At 37.3% G+C, this 20697-nt stretch overlaps 1 protein-coding gene across 5 annotated transcripts in view; it reads left to right on the top strand.

Moving 5' to 3' along the window:
* The window catches only part of HECTD1 (HECT domain E3 ubiquitin protein ligase 1), a 69216-nt gene extending 50800 nt beyond the window's left edge, over positions 1 to 18416 (top strand). For 3 of the 5 annotated variants that reach the window (XM_088145397.1, XM_088145393.1, XM_088145394.1), the window contains 14 exons: positions 1626 to 1848; positions 3314 to 3368; positions 3549 to 3731; positions 4055 to 4265; positions 4353 to 4438; positions 5784 to 5911; positions 6224 to 6425; positions 6802 to 6939; positions 7034 to 7641; positions 8525 to 8603; positions 11742 to 11835; positions 14129 to 14279; positions 16786 to 16930; positions 17425 to 18416. In XM_088145397.1, the coding sequence (XP_088001523.1) occupies positions 1626 to 1848; positions 3314 to 3368; positions 3549 to 3731; positions 4055 to 4265; positions 4353 to 4438; positions 5784 to 5911; positions 6224 to 6425; positions 6802 to 6939; positions 7034 to 7641; positions 8525 to 8603; positions 11742 to 11835; positions 14129 to 14279; positions 16786 to 16930; positions 17425 to 17562 (2441 nt within the window). In that variant the 3' untranslated portion in view covers positions 17563 to 18416. The remainder of the gene's footprint in view (positions 1 to 1625; positions 1849 to 3313; positions 3369 to 3548; positions 3732 to 4054; positions 4266 to 4352; positions 4439 to 5783; positions 5912 to 6223; positions 6426 to 6801; positions 6940 to 7033; positions 7642 to 8524; positions 8604 to 11741; positions 11836 to 14128; positions 14280 to 16785; positions 16931 to 17424) is intronic. The other 2 variants (XM_088145398.1, XM_088145396.1) reach the window with 1 other exon arrangement.
* Positions 18417 to 20697: the final 2281 nt, after the last annotated feature.

Below are 20697 nucleotides of genomic sequence, written 5' to 3' on the forward strand. Positions count from 1 at the left end.
ATATTTTTTCACTTTGTCCCTGAGGCCAATGATTGGATTGGGAGAGGAAAAAAATTGTTGCGCCATCCACTCTCCCTTGCTTCCTTCATGTTGGGATAAAAACATAGGTATATGCACTTTTTTCAGTGGAAGGAACTGAAGGGCAGGGATATTGAGAAGAGGTTAGTGATGGGACTTCAAGCAATAGAATTTGAAGGAGTGGGATTAATAATTTAGCTATGTAATTGTTGTCTTGAATTTTAATGAACTCAAGGTTCTTCTCTCCCTCCCATTTTAAGAGTAATTATTTCAGACAGTGTACTACTGTTTGTCCCGTCTTGTATTTCTTAGTGTTCTTGGATTAATAGTTCAGGCAAAGTTATCTCTTCATGGAAGAACAGGCTCCCCATGTTTCAGGATAATTTATGGTGGTCTATGACTGTAATAAAGGTTTGATTTTGATTTTGATTTTGATTTGATTTGATTTGATTTTTGAACAGCATACAATTTTGTGCAAAAGTTCATTTTAGTTTTGAAGAATATCCCCAAAAGGGTGGTTTCCTTGGACAGCGGTTAAGAAATTAAAATACATTATAGAAGTGGCTTTAGCTAAGAAAGCAGCAGAACTGCATAAGAGTGGTAGCCCTCTTTATTGTTTTTTTTTCTCTTCCTTTTTTTTTTTTTTTTTTTGACAATTTACTTGAAAATGGTGTACATTTAAGAGGTGTTTCTATGCCTGAAACTTGCAACATTTTAGAAAGGTAGGTTAAGGAACTGAGGAATAAAGATGATTTTTTAAAATGTTTAGGTTTTATTGCATGTCTGGTACACTAAAGCTAACAGTAAAGTTACAAAATATGTAATAGGACAAAAATATGTGATGGACATAGAAAGCAAGGCAGAAGGACTTGAAGTAAATATTTGGTGCTACTACCTTTTAGATCCCACATAAACTCTGTTTCTGGGAGACAGAACTACAAGAAAACATTGAACTCTAGAATAATCTTGTGATATTGCTTAAGCATTTCTCCCTCATAGCATTTGATTGGAGATTCCTGTAAAATTATTCACTCTGAATAGGTGATAGTGCAAAATTATCTCCTGGTATTTTCTTTATTTGAAGAACCTTGGGAGAAATATATATAGATTTTTACTGGCACTATGTTTCTATATCTACACAATATCCGAATTGCTAATAACATTTCAAGAAACTTCAGGTTTGGCTTGGGGTTTGGCTAAATCCCAAAAAATGCCTTATCAAAGTAAAATGTAATAAAATGAGCATATGTACAACAATGCACATTCTCAGCAACTTATTTCTGATCCTAAGTATTATCTAGCAAGAGAAAAGATGTTGTGGTGAGTAATTACAATGGCCCCAGTGTGCATTTATGAGCTGTTGGAACTTATTGCTCATGTTTACTGCTGTCCCTGCCCCACTGCTTGCTTTCTGAATGGCCTCTACAATTGCAAGGCCATGGGTTTCATTCCAGCAATTCAGCTTTAACAGCCCTATTGCCTTTATTACTTGCAAATTTATCTTCAGTTGTACATAAAGACTACAGCAATTCAAATTTACATGAGTTTACAGGTGTCTCAGAAAATAGTAAATTATTACTAATTTTTCATCAATTCATTGATTGCAGGAACACCTCATTCGGAACTCCTAGAAGAAGTTGAGTGTACGCCATCTCCACGTTTAGCACTTATCTTGAAAGTTACAGGTCTCGGTACAACTCGTGAAGTTGAGCTACCCTTAACAAATTTCCGGTCAACTATATTTTACTATGTACAAAAATTGCTGCAGCTTTCTTGCAATGGCAATGTGAAATCAGATAAACTTAGGCGAATTTGGGAACCAACATACACGTAAGAATTCTAGAATCTGGTCATCGTTGTAAAGTAACCTAAAACTGTAAACTTACATTTGCTTACCTGGCAGTAAACTTTAGCAAACACATGGAGTATATTTCTGAATATAGGAATGTTCTGTAAAACAATTATAAATACATAACAAAAACTATTAATGTCTTGAAGGAATATTTCAGTATTAACAGTTCTGTGTCAGTCTTTGGGGCCATTATTTCTTTACTGTTTTCACAGCTCTTCTCTTTATTATAATAAATACATGCTGATTGAAGAATTACATAAAATATTATTTTATTGCATCAAAACTGACCCCTCCAACATTTATTCATTTTTTTTTAATAATTTAAAGACAACTGCATTCTTGGTATGAAGAATTATATTGATTGCCCTGCCATTCCATGCTAGATAACGTATTCAAAAATAGAAATGTTCAAAAAAAACTCAGACCATTTCATATTTGAGACAGCCATTCTGAGTTCAGAACTCCTCATTTTGAGTACAAAACAGGTGTTTTGAGCATGTGATGCCCTTTCTTGATTTTTTGGGAAGTGTTTTGAGTGCAAAACAACCTGTTTTGTTCTTGAAACAACTGCTTTGCACTCTGGTGCTTCAGACTCCAATAAGGGGAGTTTTAAATTTGAATTTAAAACATTTTGCAAAGTCATGTTCAGAAATATATTTAACATGCAGCATGTTAACTAGCAGCAGACGAAGATGCGTATCTAGCCCAACGTTCTGATCCCACAGTGGCAAACAAGATGGCAGTGGGAAGAACAGAAGCAGAACATTGCCCTTCTACTCAAGTTCCCTAACAAGTACTACCAGTACAACAATTTCTTAGAGTTAGTTTGTAGCTATCATTACTAGCAGCCATTAATAACCTTATTTTCCATTACTTTGTCTAACCTACTTTTTGAAAGCTGCTCACATTGCTGGACATACTTGTGATACCAAATGCTATTGTTAAACTCTACACTAGGTGAAATACTTCTTGTTTAACTGTCTGAAAGTTTTACCATTCTGTTTCATATGGAGAGACTACCTTATTACTATTATGAAAGAGAAAAGGAAAGAAAAGCACCTCCCTCTCCACTTTTTCCACAGTGTGCATAAATTTATATATGTGTATGGTGTTCTCCTCCACCTTTTTTCTAAACTAAAAGTATCCAAGCATAATTTTGCAAAAATTGTTTTATTTCTTTGATGATTCTGGTAGTCCTTTTCTACTAAATTGTGATGCGTCAGTATCCATAATTAGATAGCAATGCTAAACAATCTAGAATTATTCACATATTTTGAATTACATCATCCATAGTCTCTAGCCATACTTTCCAGGGCTTATGGGGAAGTCCAAAACATCTGGAGAGCATCAGCCATGTTGTATAGTTTATAAATTGGAAATAAATTCTTTGGCAATGAAAAACTAGAAGCTATATAAATAACTCTGATATTTTTTTATGTTTAGGATTGTATACAAAGAAATGAAGGATTCTGATAAAGAAAAAGACAGTGGGAAAATGGTGAGAACAATCGTAACCTGTTTGTAGTTTTTGCCCTTAAGCAGCTTAGCTATACTAAATTAGTTTTGTAGCATAAGCTGTGATATATTTCATAAATGCATGTTGCTAGTGAAATATAAATCTTAAATCTTCCAAACTTTACAATCAGGAAAGACCAACATTAGGTGATTCCTGTTGTAGGGTTGCTGGTCAGTAGAGCATGTGGAGCAGTACCTTGGCACTGATGACTTACCAAAGAATGATTTGATAACCTACCTGCAGAAGAATGCGGATTCAGCCTTTCTGCGTCACTGGAAATTAACTGGCACTAATAAAAGCATTAGGAAAAACAGAAATTGTTCCCAACTCATAGCTGCATACAAGGTATATATCTGCATCTAAAAGTATTAATTTGGAAATGTGTTTTTTGGGCTTGTGAGAGTCTGGATAGATTTGATATAAGACTAACATTTGTTTCTTGATTAAGTGTCATTATATGCTGTTGTCATATTTAGCTTTTGCAAGCTGCAGTTTTTTATATACTTTTGAATTAATGAAGTAATATCATTAACATAGTGCCTAACAATATTTTAAGCTGTAGTTTGAATCACACATCTTTATATTTTTGCTTTTTAAAATACAAAACAATGGTACAGTTCCATTATAAACTTAATATGTGTTTATTTTCCTTCTGATAATTCATACAGGATTTCTGTGAGCATGGATCAAAATCTAACTTGAACCAGGGAGCTATTTCTACTCTTCAAAATTCAGACATTCTTAGTTCAGTAAAAGAACAGCCGCAAGCCAAAGCTGGTAATGGACAGAATTCCTGTGGAGTAGAAGATGTTCTGCAGTTGCTCCGTATTCTCTACATTGTTGCAAGTGACCCTTGTTCTCCTCGAACTTTGCAAGAAGGTTAGTAGGAATCAGCCTCTAAAGATTTTTCCCCTAAAATTCTCTACTAAGAACACATGAAATAAAACATTCTATTACTAATTTCAGAAGGAGACGAACAGCTTCAGTTTAATTTTCCACCAGATGAATTCACAAGCAAAAAAATTACCACAAAAATTCTTCAACAGATTGAGGTGATGAGAAACTATGTTAAGAATTTTGTTGTATGCTGTCTTAGATGATTCAGAAATTTAAAATATAATTTTGTTGAAAAATTAATTCTATGAATATGTCCTTTTTGTATTATCTATTCAGTTCGCAAATGGAAATGTAAAGAGAGGCTATTTTTCCTTGGGGCCAAGGAGATGCATTTAAATAGTAATCATATTCTATTTTCTCTTTTTGTCTCTTTAAGTTTCATTAAACTAGGTAGTTTATTAAAGTAGAAAGACCTGTCTGACACAGTAGCAAGTAACCCAGAGTTCATGGGATTTGGTGGGAGGGGATCTTCTCTTTCAAGGGCAATCAGAAATTTCTGATTTCAGATACCCTTTCCCAGACTCCTGGGAAATCTGTTGCCTGTACGTCTTTGTGCTGGAATTCTGACCAAGGTAAAGAGGGATAGATTGCATATGGATAAGTGGGTTGCTATCAATGTACTGAAGAAATCTGCAATATCCAGAGCTCTCCACGTCCCCAAAGTTGCTGATGTATTCCAGACCTGTAACTAATCCCTCCATGTTTGGAAATACAGGTAGTCCTCGCTTAATGACCATTCACTAAATGACAATTGGAAGTTACGACAGCCTCAGAAAGGGTGCTTTATGCCCCGTAGAGCACGTCCAGCTGTTGTAAAATGTTGCACCGCCCCTCCCCATGCAGTCATGGCATTTACAACCGGTTGCCAGGCGTCCCGTGATCATGTGATCACCATTTGCAGTCTTCTCTGCTGGCTTCCCTAGAAAGTCAATGGGGAAGCCAACAGGGAAGGTTGCAAGCAGAGGGGACAGAGGGGAGGGGAAACCCTTTGATGAGCTGCAGGAATGTTTGAGAGCAAAAGGGTTGCTTGCCGGGAGGATTTCAGCTCCACACAGAGCTCTTTTGCTTTGTCAGCCTAACAACCCAGGAGATCGCTTAACAGATTGCGGTCATTGAGCAAAGCAGTCACATGGACATCTCGCTTAATGACTGCTTTGCGCAGCAGTCGTGATTCCAGTTCCAAAAGTGAAGACCACCTGCATTTTGTTAAACGACCCCACCCCCCAAGCCAAAGAAACGGAAAATATTTAACATGCCTCTGCCCCTGATTTCTGTTTGCCAAGGATTTAGTTTTCCTGGAGGTTGCCACACTTGAAGATAGGAGTGCTATGTAAGAAAAATAATTTTTATATAGCATTTTTTAATTTATGAGAGCTCTACTAACACCATGGTTGAAGCTAAGTGTGGGAAAAGACTAGCTGGAATGTAAAAATAGCTTTATATCTGTGCGTTTTACCCTTCAGACTTACCTGTTTTCACATTTTAAATATTAAATCACAGGAACCATTAGCATTAGCAAGTGGAGCTTTACCAGACTGGTGTGAACAGATAACTAGCAAGTGTCCTTTCTTAATCCCATTTGAAACTAGACAACTGTATTTCACATGCACAGCATTTGGGGCATCAAGGTAAGAACTTTACTCAAAATTGTTTAATTTTTTAATTATCAATTCCAGTGCATTACAGTTCTTAACATGAATATCATAAACATTGGTTTGTTATGTTTTTTACTGTTTTTATGGGATTTTATTTGTGAGCTGACTAGAGTCACCTGTGTAATGAGATGGGTGACATATAAATTTGATAAATAAAAATAAACTAATGTTCTTAAACATTCATAATGTTAAGAATCTTTGATAAATTACAGAAATTGATTAATTCTTGATGGAAGAGACGCTTAGCATTTTAAACTAAAATAATGCATTTCTTTTTCTTACCAGAGCAATTGTATGGCTACAGAATCGACGTGAGGCCACTGTTGAGCGAACACGAACTGCAAGTACTGTACGAAGAGATGATCCAGGAGAATTTAGAGTTGGGCGCCTTAAACATGAAAGAGTCAAGGTTCCACGTGGTGAATCCTTGATGGAATGGGCAGAAAATGTTATGCAGATCCATGCAGATAGAAAGTCAGTTCTAGAGGTAAAGTATATCCCTCCTCTTAAAAACAATAAAATAAAAATTACCAAGACAGATTCAAACTATCTGTGGATAGGGTCCCATCCATAGGACTCTCTTTCTGGAATAGAGGAAAGAAAAAAAGTTTATTTTGCAGCCTCCTATGTACCCTATACATAGGAAGCAGAAATTATTCAGTCTCCCATTTTCATTCACTGGAAGCCTCTACTGATTCTCTTTTTCTGCAAGCCGAACAAAGCTACATCTATTTATAGAAGGGCAAATCTGGGCATCATCACACTTTTCTTTCATCTCCACTGCGTTACTCTGTGTGTTTTAAGGTAGGTAACATGATTCACTTGGAGCTACTTAAAACTTTTGGTTTTTTTTTAATTTTCAGGTGGAGTTTTTAGGGGAGGAAGGAACAGGTTTAGGACCTACCTTGGAATTTTATGCATTGGTAGCAGCAGAATTCCAGAGAACAGAACTGGGGGCTTGGCTCTGTGATGATGATTTTCCAGATGATGAATCACGACAGGTATATTTTCTTTTCAGAATAAATACAAATAAAAGATGCAGTACTTCGTAACGTAAAATAAATAACACTTTTCTCCTTTGCCTTTTTAAAAAAGGTTGATATAGGCGGTGGATTGAAACCTCCAGGATACTACGTACAGCGATCTTGTGGGCTCTTCACAGCGCCGTTCCCCCAGGATAGTGATGAACTTGAAAGAATCACTAAACTGTTTCATTTTCTGGGAATTTTCTTAGCTAAATGTATCCAAGATAATAGACTTGTAGACCTGCCAATTTCTAAGCCTTTTTTTAAACTCATGTGCATGGGTGATATTAAAAGCAATATGAGTAAACTGATTTATGAATCACGGGGTGACAGAGACTTGCACTGCACTGAAAGTCAATCAGAAGCCTCTACAGAAGAGGGACATGATTCTCTCTCAGTAGGAAGTTTTGAAGAAGATTCCAAATCTGAATTTATTCTTGACCCACCAAAACCTAAGCCTCCAGCATGGTTTAATGGGATCCTAACATGGGAAGATTTTGAACTAGTAAACCCTCACAGAGCAAGATTTTTAAAAGAAATTAAAGATCTTGCAATTAAGAGACGTCAAATATTAAGCAACAAAGGCCTTTCGGAAGATGAAAAGAATACTAAACTTCAAGAACTTATGATGAAGAACCCATCAGGTTCTGGACCTCCACTTAGCATAGAAGATTTAGGGTGAGGTGATTTTTTTTTTCTCAAGTTGCTTTTGTAAATGTTGGTGTTCTTAAAGGAATTAGCATACATACTTTTAAAATTGTGCAAACTACGTGTTTTGTGCAAACATAAAATCACAGAAATATAATTGGTGGTATTTGCAGCATGAACTTACAATTTTGACTGATTATGTTGAAGTCTTCTATAGATTATTATTATTTAAATAGCTCCTTTCTGTTCATGTATATATTATTTTTCATATTGAGATGTCCTTCAATATAATGAAGTTCTGATTATGTATAGATCATACTAGAGGAGAGATAATGGGTACGAATTTTGCATAACTATGAGCACTGGAAAAAGTTAATAGATTTTTCCTCATAATCTTGGTGGTGTTATTCAATGAAAATAACATGAGCTTCAGGACAAACAAAAAAAAGTGCAACTTTATTCAATGCATAATTAATTGATAAAATTAATTGATAAAATCAGCTGCCATAAGATGTAGATTTATTAGAGAATTTCCCAGTTTAAAAATCTTACAAAGTACTATTAGTCATAAGGGCAGGTGTACTTTCCAGTTCAGAAGCCCTGGCTCTCTGTACTGATCTCTGAGGAGAAATAATGAGAGAGAGCTAATTTTTCTGTTTTCCTTGGTCATTTCCTGGAGGTGTTGATTGTAAGAATCATGATATTGGGCTAGAGGGACCTTTGGTCTCTTTCATCAGAAATAAACTTATATTCTTACAGTTGGGCATAAGAATGAATCTGATGGGCATTAGTTTGCTAGTCATTGCTGTGACTTTTATCATGGCATTACTGTGATGCTTCCTGATATTTAGTCAATTATCTGGTAAAAAATGTAAGCAGCTCTGATATACTAATATCATCTCTTTTTTAATAGTCTTAATTTCCAGTTTTGCCCTTCATCCAGAGTCTATGGCTTTACAGCAGTGGATCTCAAGCCTGGCGGAGAAGATGAGGTAGTGAAATAATTCTAACATTGACATTTAGTAGTGTGCAAAAGATTTTGACTCAAATTTTATTGAATGTGAAGGAACCTATTTCAAGTGCAAAATAGCTCTTTTTGAATGCAAAAAGTTGTTTCAAGCATGAAACAGGCCACTTTGAAAGAAATTTTATATCAAAACAGGTTATTTCATAGCAAAAACCTGTTTCAGGCTTGAAACGTTTTCAGTATGTTCAGAGCAGTTCATTTGAGAGTATTATGGAAAGATGGGCAGAACAAAGCATCCACATACATGACTGATAATTCTGTACAATGATGAACCTGCAAAAGTTGCTCACATCTGCTTTGGGCTGGATGTCAGTTGTGCCAAGTCCAGTGTGGTAAGCCTGGCCCCATTTTGTATCATAATATGAGATTATGGAATATAATCTGACAGATTATGAGAATTTATGGAATATGAGGAAGTAGATGGGGTTCTCTGCAGAACAGCATCACCTATGGGCTTGACCCATACTCTTCCTGCCTCCTTTTAAGTGCCAGGTAGGGTATGAGCTGTAGAGGAAAAAAATCAACACTTTTAAGGGAGAGCATAATGCTACGGCCTTGGAGCCACAGAAGATTCGAGAGAAAGGAGATTATGTAGCACCTTTTCCATGAGGATTTAGGCCTGAACATGGGACAGAAACAGTTTTGGTAGAACTTCTTCAGGACATTGATTGGGAGAGCGCACCCCTCTTGGTCTTATTAAATTTTTCAGCAATCAATATCATTAACTGTGGTATCTTCTGGACTACCTACAAGAGCTGGGATTCAGCGTCATTTTTACAGTAGTTCCACATCTATTTGAGTGGATGATTCCAGTCAGTAGTCATGGGGGAGAAGTTATTGAATTCTTGGGCTCTCCAACATGGGATTGGTCCTAGAGGCTCAATACTCTCTCATAAGAAATGTTAATATCTACATGAAATCTGCTGGCAGAGGTTATCCATTGCTTCAGGATGAGGTGTCCCCAGTATGCCAGTGAATGCAGCTATATATCCCAACCCCAGGCTCATCTGGAATTACCATAAAAGTCCTGAAGTGGAGGCTGCGAGGATCTCCATGGGGCAAAACCAGCTCTGATTAAATCCTACCAACATAGATCTGTTGTTTGTCAGTAAACATCTGAGCATCCCAGTAATACTGGTTTCAGTAGCTACTCTGGATGGGGTTTCACTCCTCTTGTAGAAGATAATTCACGACTTGGAACTGGATTATCAGCTCCAGCACAAGCAGCAGGTGAAAGCTGTCGCTAGAGGGCATTTGCCAACTTCACCTGGTGAGCTAGTTACAACCCTTTCTGGCCAGATAACGATATCTCATACCCTGATCAGCATTTGGTCGGACTATAATGTGTTCTGTATTGAGCTGACTTTAGATACAATCTGGAAGGTGCAGCTGGTTCAAAAGCAGTGGCTTGATTGCTGGTGGGACAATCCTTTCAGTGTAAAATAACATATTAAAGTCACTGCACTGCTTACCACTAAGTTTCTGGTCTAGTTCATAGTGCCTTGGAAGCCCTGCTTGGCACATCATAGAATATATTGGGTAACCACTTTGGCCAGAACTGAATTGAAATGAAAAAGTATGCTGATGAAACCCACTTATATCTTTTGACCCCAGACTGATCAACTGTCTTCAGTCCCAGTGCCTGAAGGCTGTGTAGGCCTGGAGGGTGAAAAACTGGCTTGGACTCAGTCCTACCAGGACTGAGTGGCTGTGGATATTGGGATCACCTAGGTTGAGGGATATGACATCTTTACTCCTGCATGGGCTTGCACTTCCCCAGTGAAGAGGGATCACAACTTGGGGGTTGACTTGAACCCACAGCTTCTGCTTGATCAGCACATGGCAGCTGTGGCCAAGAGGGACCTTGCATAGCTCCATTTGATATGCCAGTTGTATCCTTTCCTGTCAGTCAGTCATGGGCTTATTAACTCATGGCTCAACTGTGTAATGTGCTGTACATGGGGCTGCCCTTGAAAACCACTCAGAGGCTTCATCTGGTACAGCATGCAGCAGTGTGAGCAGTGATAGGCTTCCTTGGCATGCCCACATGACACTTCTGCTTTGCGAACTGCGCTGGTTGCCACTGTACTTCCATATGTGATTCAGTTGTTGCCAATAAAGTCCTAAATGGCAGAGGGCCCAGTTATTTGAGGGACTGCCTGTCTCCCACGGTTTCTGCCTGGCCAGTACAATCCAGCAGAGTGGGTATACTTTGAGTTCCTCAGTTAAATAGTGTCATCTTTTGGGATCCAGGATACATGTCTTCTCTGTAGCAATGCCTACCCTCTGGAGTGAGACCCCCCCGATCCGTTTTGGGTCCCACCCTGATGGCGTTCTGGAAAGCCATGAAAACCTGGCTATTCTCCCAGGGCTTGGGATAGAGTGGATGGGATTCCCCTGTTTGTGATGTTTTTATATCTTTTGATGTATTGTTTGGATTACAAGGGAATAATTACCTTGTAATTATATTGCAGTTTTATGCAATTTGTCCTGATTTAATTTGTTGTATTTATTTATGTTGTTCTCTATTGCATGAGCTGCCCAGAGTCAGTTGGGCAATATCAACATTCAATAAATAAATAAAAATCAATAAATCTGCCCATCTGTTCCTATTATCTAGAGAGTCAACACTTTAAGCATCCCCCTTCCCCCCAAGGTACATGGGGTATAGATGAGACAACAGATCTTCTCTGTAGTAGCTCTCACTCTGTGGAAATCTCTCCCTGTATGGTTCAAACCTTTTTGCATTTTTGAAAGCTAGTTAAAGTAGTCCCATTTCATGTCTTTGCCCTGAGTTTGGGGAGGCACCAGTATAGGATAGTATAGGAAGTGATTGTCTGTATAATATGCAATTTAAATTTTTTGAAGTTTTCAATGCCTAGAGTCCTTTAGGATTGATACAGGTTAGAAATTTTGTTAAATATATTTTAAAAATCTGTACTCAGAATAGCTATTTACAATAAATACAGGCATTTTGCACTCAAAACAGCATTTTGAATTTGAGATGGTTTGATTCAAATAGAGTCCAGTATTAATTTTTTTTTTAAAAAATCTTCTGTAATGTAACATGAATTCTTTTTGTCCATTGACAATCTTGTTATAGTTGGTAACTATGGATAATGCGGAGGAGTATGTGGATTTGATGTTTGACTTCTGCATGCACACTGGCATACAGAAACAAATGGATGCTTTTAGAGGTATGTAACTGTTTATTAGTGCCAAATAGGAACATAATTCTCTTACTTAAAAGGGAAATGGGGATGTTCACAAAGAAAGGTGGGCTTTCAATTCATAATTGGAATTCCTAGATAAACTGCAAATAGTGAGAAGACTTTTTCAGTTAAAGTTAGTGGACACCAGTTGATTTTGGATTCGTGGTTGCAGAATGACCATGACTAGGGATATTGGGAATCTTCAACACATGGAGAGTCAGATCCTAAGCTGAGTTGACCATAATGAAGTACTTCCCAGTAGGAAGCTTGCCTGGTATCCTAGGAAAAAAAACTTTTTCAAATCTTTCTAGGACTTCTAAAGTTTTGCTGAATTGACTTCTGTGATACTGCTCTTCTACACTTGACAATTTTTGCTGTTATAATTTAATGTTCTTGCTTGAACTGTTCCATTAGCTGTCTTGAATATAGACATCCTTTTTTTATATAAAGTGTCACCTTTTTTTCCTCATTCTCCCTTTTTCCCTGCATGTTGGCGTAAGGAAAGAATGGTACCTGGATTTTAAAGCTGTTCTCTTAAGAGGTGCTACAAAGCAGTTTAATCAATTATGGATAGTCCTCATTTAGTGACCACAATTGGGACTGGCAACTTGGTTGTTAAGTGAAGCAGTTGCTAAGTGAAACCGCACCTGTGCTTATGATCTTACTTCACCTTTCCTTTGATTTACAGACCTGTGAAGGTCATAAATATGAGGATTGGTCACTAAGTTACTTTTTCATCACTGTAACTGTGAATGGTCATTGTATGAGGCAGTCACTAAATGAGGACTACATGTAAATCCTTTACTTCATTCCTTCCCACAAATCAACCTAGCAACAAAACTATTAGTAAATTATCTTTGGAGCAAGGCATTAGAAAGTAGGCCACTACAGATGTTCACTGAAAAGCAGTATGTATGTTTATATATATCTCAGTCTCTGTGCATCCTCAGTCATAGAAAGAATGAATTGATCATTCTTAAGGAGGCATGCAAAACCTCAGGAATATAGAGACTGGGGGGCAGGAATTGCAGTACACTTGAAATTATGGCTGTTTGCAACAGTATCTTAACTTTTATGGAGTGGTTTCTTCATCTGCTTAGTGGGAGAATTCCTACAGTTAGACTATTTTTAGAGTCACCTTGTGTGATACGGGCAACTATATAAATATGATAATTTTTTTTTTTTTATTACTGTGTTTTCAGAGATTGAGAGTTCTAAGAGAAGGACAGTGTTTCCATAGTGATCGCTTTAGTTTGTGTTATCACATAGTTTGTATTATCCTTCCAGGAGAGGGTGAGACAGGAATAGTTGTAGTAAAGAGTGAACTAGTTTACCTAGTTTGAACTCTTCTCACTAAAATAAACTAGTTCCAACAGAAGAGAATATATGAAGCTCAGGGTTGAACTGTGGTGTCTTTGGTGCTCTCTGAGCTTGGTTGTTTGCTTGCAGATGTTTCATTACCCAACTAGGTAACATCATCAGTGCTAGTGAGCGTGGGGTTGCCCTGCCAGTATTGGTGGGGGTGTGGTTTTCTCCTTGGAGAAGGGCAAGCTACAGTATATAAACAGGGAGCAAACTCCACACTCACTAGCACTGATTGTGTTACTTAGGTAATGAAATGTCTGCAAGCAAACAACCAAGCTCAGAGAGCACCAAGGACTGCACAAAATACACTAGATTTGAATGCTGGATTTCTGATCTGACATTGCCTAAATAATTAGCTTATTAATCAGACTTAATTCTACTCTTCATTGAAGGAGTACAGAACACTATATCATTTTTATCAACTTTATATGGTGGATTAGTTGAAAAACTGATTTATTCAATATAATGCAATATAAAAAACAGTTGAATAGGAATTTTTCCGCTGGCTGTTTCATCCAGTTCAGTAATATCCATTACATTGCACTGCATTTGTAGCTGAATATGTTTGTTTTAGTGATGGAAAATGTCTTCTTTTCTGTGGGGTGCGTATAATTGTCTCACTACTTTTTGTTTTTGTTTCTTTTGAAGAGAGAGATGATGCTATTATTCCTTTCATGATATTGTTTGTTATATTCTGTTAAAGATAGCCAAGTGTTTCTGCTAGGAACTGGTTTCTAAATAGGCTTTTTAAAAAAGAGAGAGAGTGGTGGTCAATAATTATTTCAGATGATTTGCCTACATACCTGTATATGTAATACAGAAAGAGTATTACAATAAAAGAAATAAGATATTTTTTCCTAATAAATGTCTTCAAGCATATTCACTTTTGCCATGCTTTTTTTTTCCTATAAAGATGGCTTCAACCGAGTCTTTCCAATGGAAAAGCTAAGTTCCTTTAGCCATGAAGAAGTCCAGATGATTCTTTGTGGTAATCAGTCACCATCCTGGGCAGCTGAAGATATAATCAACTACACAGAACCTAAACTTGGGTACACTCGAGACAGGTACTTCACCAAATAGTAGTATATTTCTATTAACTTTAGGATTTTGCCATAAAGGATAATGGAGGGAGGGATCCAGAGCCATGACAGTTGTGAGATTTTACCTGTTACAGCTTAGTATTTTTATCCTACAAAGAATTTCCCATCACAGGATACTCAAATTTTTACAAGTAGTTGCTTTATAACTTTTAAGAAATTACATTTAACCTTACATTTTAAGCAATATATATCATTTAATTTAAGTTTTTTTTTACAATTCCATTGTAAGCTTGCCTTCTACAGACAGAACCCAAAGAAGCCTTACTTTACCTAGTACATCCTGTTCACCATATATTATGTCTGACTTTTAATTTGATTTGCTGTATGAAATGATCTTAGGGAATTTTAAGAATATACAGATTTTGTCCTAAATATCTCCAAATCCCAAAAATAATTGAAGAAATAAAGGAGGTACATAATGTAAAATTTCAGTGTTCCCATAGCATTCTGATGAGAAACTAATTAAATGTGGAATAGATCATATTCCACATTTAACTAGTTAACTAAATAGATAGCTAAAACTGGCTTGAAGATTACATTCAGAGTTCTCACCAGTGGTTCATCATTAAAATTAAATGAGATAAAAAGTGAGGTGTCACAAGCTTCAGTTCTGAGCTTGATGTTACTTTTGTTTTTATTAATGTCTTTAAAGAGATGGAAGGCATATTTATCAGATTTACATGTAATACAAAACTAGGAAGAATAGTTAATATTCTAGATAACACACAAAATTGAAAACTCTTGATAGGTAAAGAAATGAGTTGAAAATATGACAAATGCAAAGTTTTTCAGTTAGGAAGAAAGAAATAAAATGCATAAGCCTAAAATGGGGAGCATAGCAGTAAAGAAATGTTGTGAACCCTATAATCCATAATCCTATAGTACTACTATCTGTGGTGAATTCAGAGCTTCATCTAGTTCTGTTAATAAACAAAGAAATACTGGTTAAAAAAATAACATCCAAAGCAGCATATTGGCTGTCTTGGTCAAATTATACCTTAAATATTGTTTCTAGTTCTGGATACCATACCGTAAGAGAGATTCAGACAAACTATAACAGGTGTAAGGAACAGTACCAAGGATTATCAGGGGACTGGAAACTGAGTCTTAGGAAAGACTGAGGGAAGTAGGTATATTTAGCTTTGAGAAAAGATAAGCGAGCTACAGTAGCACTCTTTCAGTACCTGAAAGGATATCACATCCTTTCTCATTCCAGACTGCAGGATATGGAAATAATGGTCTTAGGTTTACAGAAAGGAAGTTTCTGATTAAATATTAGGAAAAAGTACCCTAATGGTAAAGGGAGAGATAAATGTGAAACTACTGACAGAGGTGGTTGATCTCCCATTTGTTAGATATGTTCAACAGTAGCTGAACAGCTGTCTCAGGAATGCTTGAATTTGGAGTTTGTCACTGAAGAAGGCTTCAGATTTGACAGCCTGAATAACCCCTTCTATTTACTGTATTGTAGGTATCAAACAAAGTGTTACTGGTGGTGCTTCAGATCAGCTGTCTCTTGCCTTCTAAATCTATTAGAAATTTGACCTCCCAAGTTTCAGGTCTTTCATTGCTGGCAACTCTGAGGCAGGAGAATGGGAGTGGTAATAGCCCTCCAGAAAAATTTGGTAGGGTCATGGGGCCCTGTTTTTGAGGTAGCAGGCTCTGAATGCAATGTTGGTATACCATGTAGGGACAAATTAGGGATCCTGTTCATATTCCACTCAATATGGCTGAGTTTCTTCCAGAAAAACTTTATTGTAATTTCTTTGATTGTTGAGAGTGACCCAGAGTCATTGGGAGTCAGCTGACATAAAAGTTTAATATATTATTTAATAAAGATGGGATATAAATTTAATAATAATAGCATTTGGAAGCAGCCAGTACAGTATGGGGTGCACCATGATATACCTTTGTAACACTATTGCTGTGTGAGCTATACTGGCTCTCAGTGGACTTCTGGGTGCAATTCAAGGTACTGTTTGTCACCTTTAAAACTCTACATAGCATGAGGCCCAGGTTACTTGTGGGACTCAGCTGTGATTTTTAGGGCCTTGACCCAGTTTCTTTTTAATGAATCTGTGTAGTTGGTTTGTTCTTATTTCTGTTTACCATCCAGAGTTTCTTGGGTAGATGGGCAACTAATTTGTTAAATAAGTGATCCATTAATTAATAAATCAATAATAATAATTTTAAATATAATTTACCTATATCATCTAAATTACTCCTTTCCAACAGAGGAGGAAATCATGTGGTTACATTACAGTTTCCCCATGTAATGTTGGGCAATGTTTTTAAAATTTTAAAACTTTCATTAAGGTACAGTGTAACTACAGCTGTTAGCTAGACTGAGAAATTGAAAAAAAAAATCTGAGAAGTCAGTTGCAAATCACTCTGCTGCCAAGAAAGAACAATGAATGCAACTTTAGAACAGTATGTACCTAATTTGCTTTGATGATGGTTTTTATTTTAGCCCTGGGTTCCTGAGATTTGTAAGAGTTTTATGTGGCATGTCTTCAGATGAAAGAAAAGCATTCCTCCAGTTCACAACTGGCTGTTCAACACTTCCCCCAGGAGGATTGGCTAACCTACATCCCCGTCTCACTGTTGTACGCAAGGTGTGAGCATCTTACAATTTGTCTGTGCATTCTGTGTCTAGTTGTATTCTTATAAGGAGTTGTCTTTCAGTTAACTCATTCAGAAACCTGCTTCTTTCTGGCTTGCGGCAGATACCTTTTCATCAGTGGTTTGCCCATTATACTTGGCAAATTCACATCTAAATAATAATAATCAAGTAACAACATCTGCCTATCCCAGGTCCTTGGTAAGGACTCGATAGGTGGATAAAAATGCCAAATCCAGTCTAAGCAACTGGCTAGCTGCACGACCAACAATAATAATAATAATACCGTTAACTACAGAACTAGTAAAATCTAAAGCAGTTTTCCCCAGTCAGATGCTTTCCAAATGCAGGACTATAATTCTGAAATTTCTGAAATGCTGGCAAAGAATTTGGTGCTTACCAAGTTGGTAAATGTTGTTTAAAGTGAAATGTAAGCATACTCTAGTTTCTGTTCTCTTTTTAAATTACATTATGGATATTTATTCACAGGTTGATGCTACAGATGCAAGTTACCCATCTGTGAATACCTGTGTGCATTATCTTAAATTGCCTGAGTATTCCTCTGAAGAGATTATGCGAGAACGCCTGCTAGCTGCTACCATGGAGAAAGGCTTTCATCTCAACTGAACTGATGTGTATGAAATGGAATATCACAAACTGGTTTTGCATTCATACCTAGTGAAGCCTCCTGTGTTGTTGTGCAGAAAATACAATCTCCATGCTGTACTCTAATGAGACTTGCCTTTTTCCCCTATCCATGAGGCTTTGGAAACACATGGAATAATTTTGTTAGCTGCTAATGTCAAAACAAATCCCAATGAATTACACAGCCAGCAAGAAAAAAGGCAAGAACAGTGTGTGATGCTTCCAAGGGCTTGTGCAACCAGAAGCTGAAGCAAATGTTTGACTGTTCCAAAGAGCAGATCTGCAGATTTCCAGTGTTTACTGATTCAAGATTTAGAACAGTGCATTTGTGTAAAGTCTAGCGTTTAATACCCTGTACACTACAGTTCCATCATTGATCCTTGTTTTTGCTGGCTTTAAGCTAAATGGTCAGAAACTCGCTTCCTTAACTTAGTCAATGGGCATCTCAAGCTTTTTTTCCTTTCTTTAATGGTGCCTGCACTGTTGGAGTATTCTAGTGTTGGGGTAGGGTGTTTGCATATAATCATGCACAACCTTTTATTATTATTTCAAGTGGGAATATATTTTGATTTCTAAATGCCCCGCTATAAAGATCCAAATCCTCAAATGTGTGTACATGTGTGTATGTGTGTGTGTGCGCGTGTAACTCAACAATAAAGCTTTTAAAAGACACTGGTTCCTGGTGCAAGGCACATTTAAAGCAAGTTTTACTTTACATTGTACTTCCTTTGTATATTAAAAACATTTATTTAACTTGTTGCAGTTTGAAGTTTAAAAAAAAAAGATTTTCATTGTGTATGCTCAACAATAATCATTAAAATGTTTGCAGCGTACAATACAGCCTTTTGTTAGTATTTTACTAGGTCTTCCAGTGCATTTAATTCTTTATTATATTAGGTTAGATGAAAAATACTTGCATTATTCAATCCATTCAAAAACTGTTACACTATTGTGTTGTTCCTATATTGTTTTGGTCAGTATGGCTGACGCAAGTTGGTTAATACTTTGATGGAATTATTTTTCTGTATAAAGTGACCCTTAACTCAGATGATCAAAGAATGTGTATGCATTTTCATTACAACAAGTGCTTCGGAACTAAGAAGGCCAAAATATAAATAAGGAACTCATCTCAGCCACTTGACAGCTCTTGTCCTTTTCTTAACTTTTTGAAATTTGACCAGAATAATACACAGTATTTTAGTTTGGCTGTACAACATGTTTGTATTATAGCAGTGGCACATTCGTTTTCCATTTTCTTCCTAACTGCCCCCCAACAAAAAATGTTTCCTTTTTTCACAATTATAGGCTGAGTCAACAGATCAAGCTGTCCATCTTTTCTTGTCAGTCACTGCAACATGTATCTTCTCAACATTTTTTTAAAGTTAGTTTTTGTCCCCGAACAGATCCTTATACAGAATTACACCTGCCATTTTAATGTTTATTCTGGAGTTTGGAAAGATCCTTTTAAGAGTTTTTTGCTGTCCTGTTTTATATTAAGCAGACAAACAAAAAAGTAGTGGTCCCATTGAAGACCCTTGGAGAGCCCCTTGGTTAAGTTCTTCCACTGTAAGAATTACCTGTCTACTTTCTATTAACACCAGAGACATCTTCCTGGGCCCTAGAATGTGTTTGAAAGCGGCAGAGTCACATAGCTTTCTAGTGTTTTTGACTAATTATATTCACTTAACTGACAGAAGAAAGTTCAGCCAAACATCAGAAGAGTCAAGTAGTTTCTTTTCCCCAGCTAATTGTTTTGCATCCTTTATCAGGTAGCTCCCTTCCTCTCTAAGTAAGCATAGCATAGCAAAACTTTTTGCACTTAATCCATTTTTCTCTCTAGATTTGCATTGGTTCTCAAAAACATTGTAAGGAGGCAAATGTTAGGGGTAGGTGAGTTCTAGCCACCCATGCTGTCTGTCTGACTGGGCTAATCAATTTCTCTCAGCCCTAGACTGGGAAATGGAAAAATATATATCTTACAACCTGCACTGGTGGACCAGCATGATAGATTATAGTCCATAATCTTCAATGAAGGGGCCTTCAATGATTTGGACTGCTGCTGATTATATATTTTATCTATGCAGGGTTACTGTCTTGGACAATGCTGGACATGAGTGCCTATATGTTCAGCTGGGCCATAGGGACAAGTTAAGGGTCAGTTTAGTTTACTGGCTGCCCTATTCCTTAGGATCCCTCCCTGGCTCCTAAGCCCAATGGTGAAAACTACCAGGTTCTAGGAGAGTTCAGGAATACACAGTTTCCATGACAACCATGGCTTTGTCCTAGGTCATCTTGGCTCTGACATATGTGAGCAGTCATATGTTAGATCTGGTATTTGCTTTCAAGCAGTGATCTAGATGTGGAGGGCATTACCACCTGCCCCTTGTGGTGAGATCTCTTCCTAGTCCGGTTGTGATTGACTGCTGTTCCCTCCCTCTGTAGGACTTGACCCATTCAAATGGCCTTCCCTTGGAGCCTTATGGGTCCTGTCAATTTTTGGAAGATGCTGGGGGATCCCCCCAAAATCTGGTGGATGAATCAGCTGAGGACCTGGTTCACAGCTGGCAAAAAGCATCTCAGGCTCTTGATCTGTTTGCCCCCAAGTGGCCTCCCTCTGTCAGCTGTTCCAACATGGCACCTTGTTTTTTCAAGGCCTATGAGAGATGAAGTGTCAGAAGGGGACCTAGAGCTTAGGTGGAAGATGATGAAGACTTAATTTGACCAACTGTGGATAAGTTGGGCCTACTCAGTGGTTATAAGAGAAGCAAAGTATTTCTACTACTCTTATTCAGCAGTCCTCTTCCAGGACTGCCCAAGAGGTCACTGCATTTCTATCAGGCTGCTGTAACCAACTTCCTCAACATTTTGCCCTTAAAGTTGATCAAATTCACTCTCACCTTGATTTTACTTGGGCAGGGTCTTGTGTGGTGACTGGGGAATTGTGTTGCTCTGTTAAACTGGTTTCTTTTATCTCTTGTTATCTCAGGAATTAGATAGGGTGCTCTCTAGAATGTTCTCATTCAGCTGTGGGCTGGATCCTTGCCCCTCCTGGCTTCTTTGGTTAGTTGATTGGGGTGTTGTACCATGGATCCAGGTTGTAAATGCCTCCTTGTGTGA

Source organism: Python bivittatus, unplaced genomic scaffold (genome assembly GCF_059951505.1).
Source record: "Python bivittatus isolate LINGU-HERP-01145 unplaced genomic scaffold, Pbiv_v1 ctg000480_np1212, whole genome shotgun sequence".
NCBI lineage: Eukaryota > Metazoa > Chordata > Lepidosauria > Squamata > Pythonidae > Python > Python bivittatus.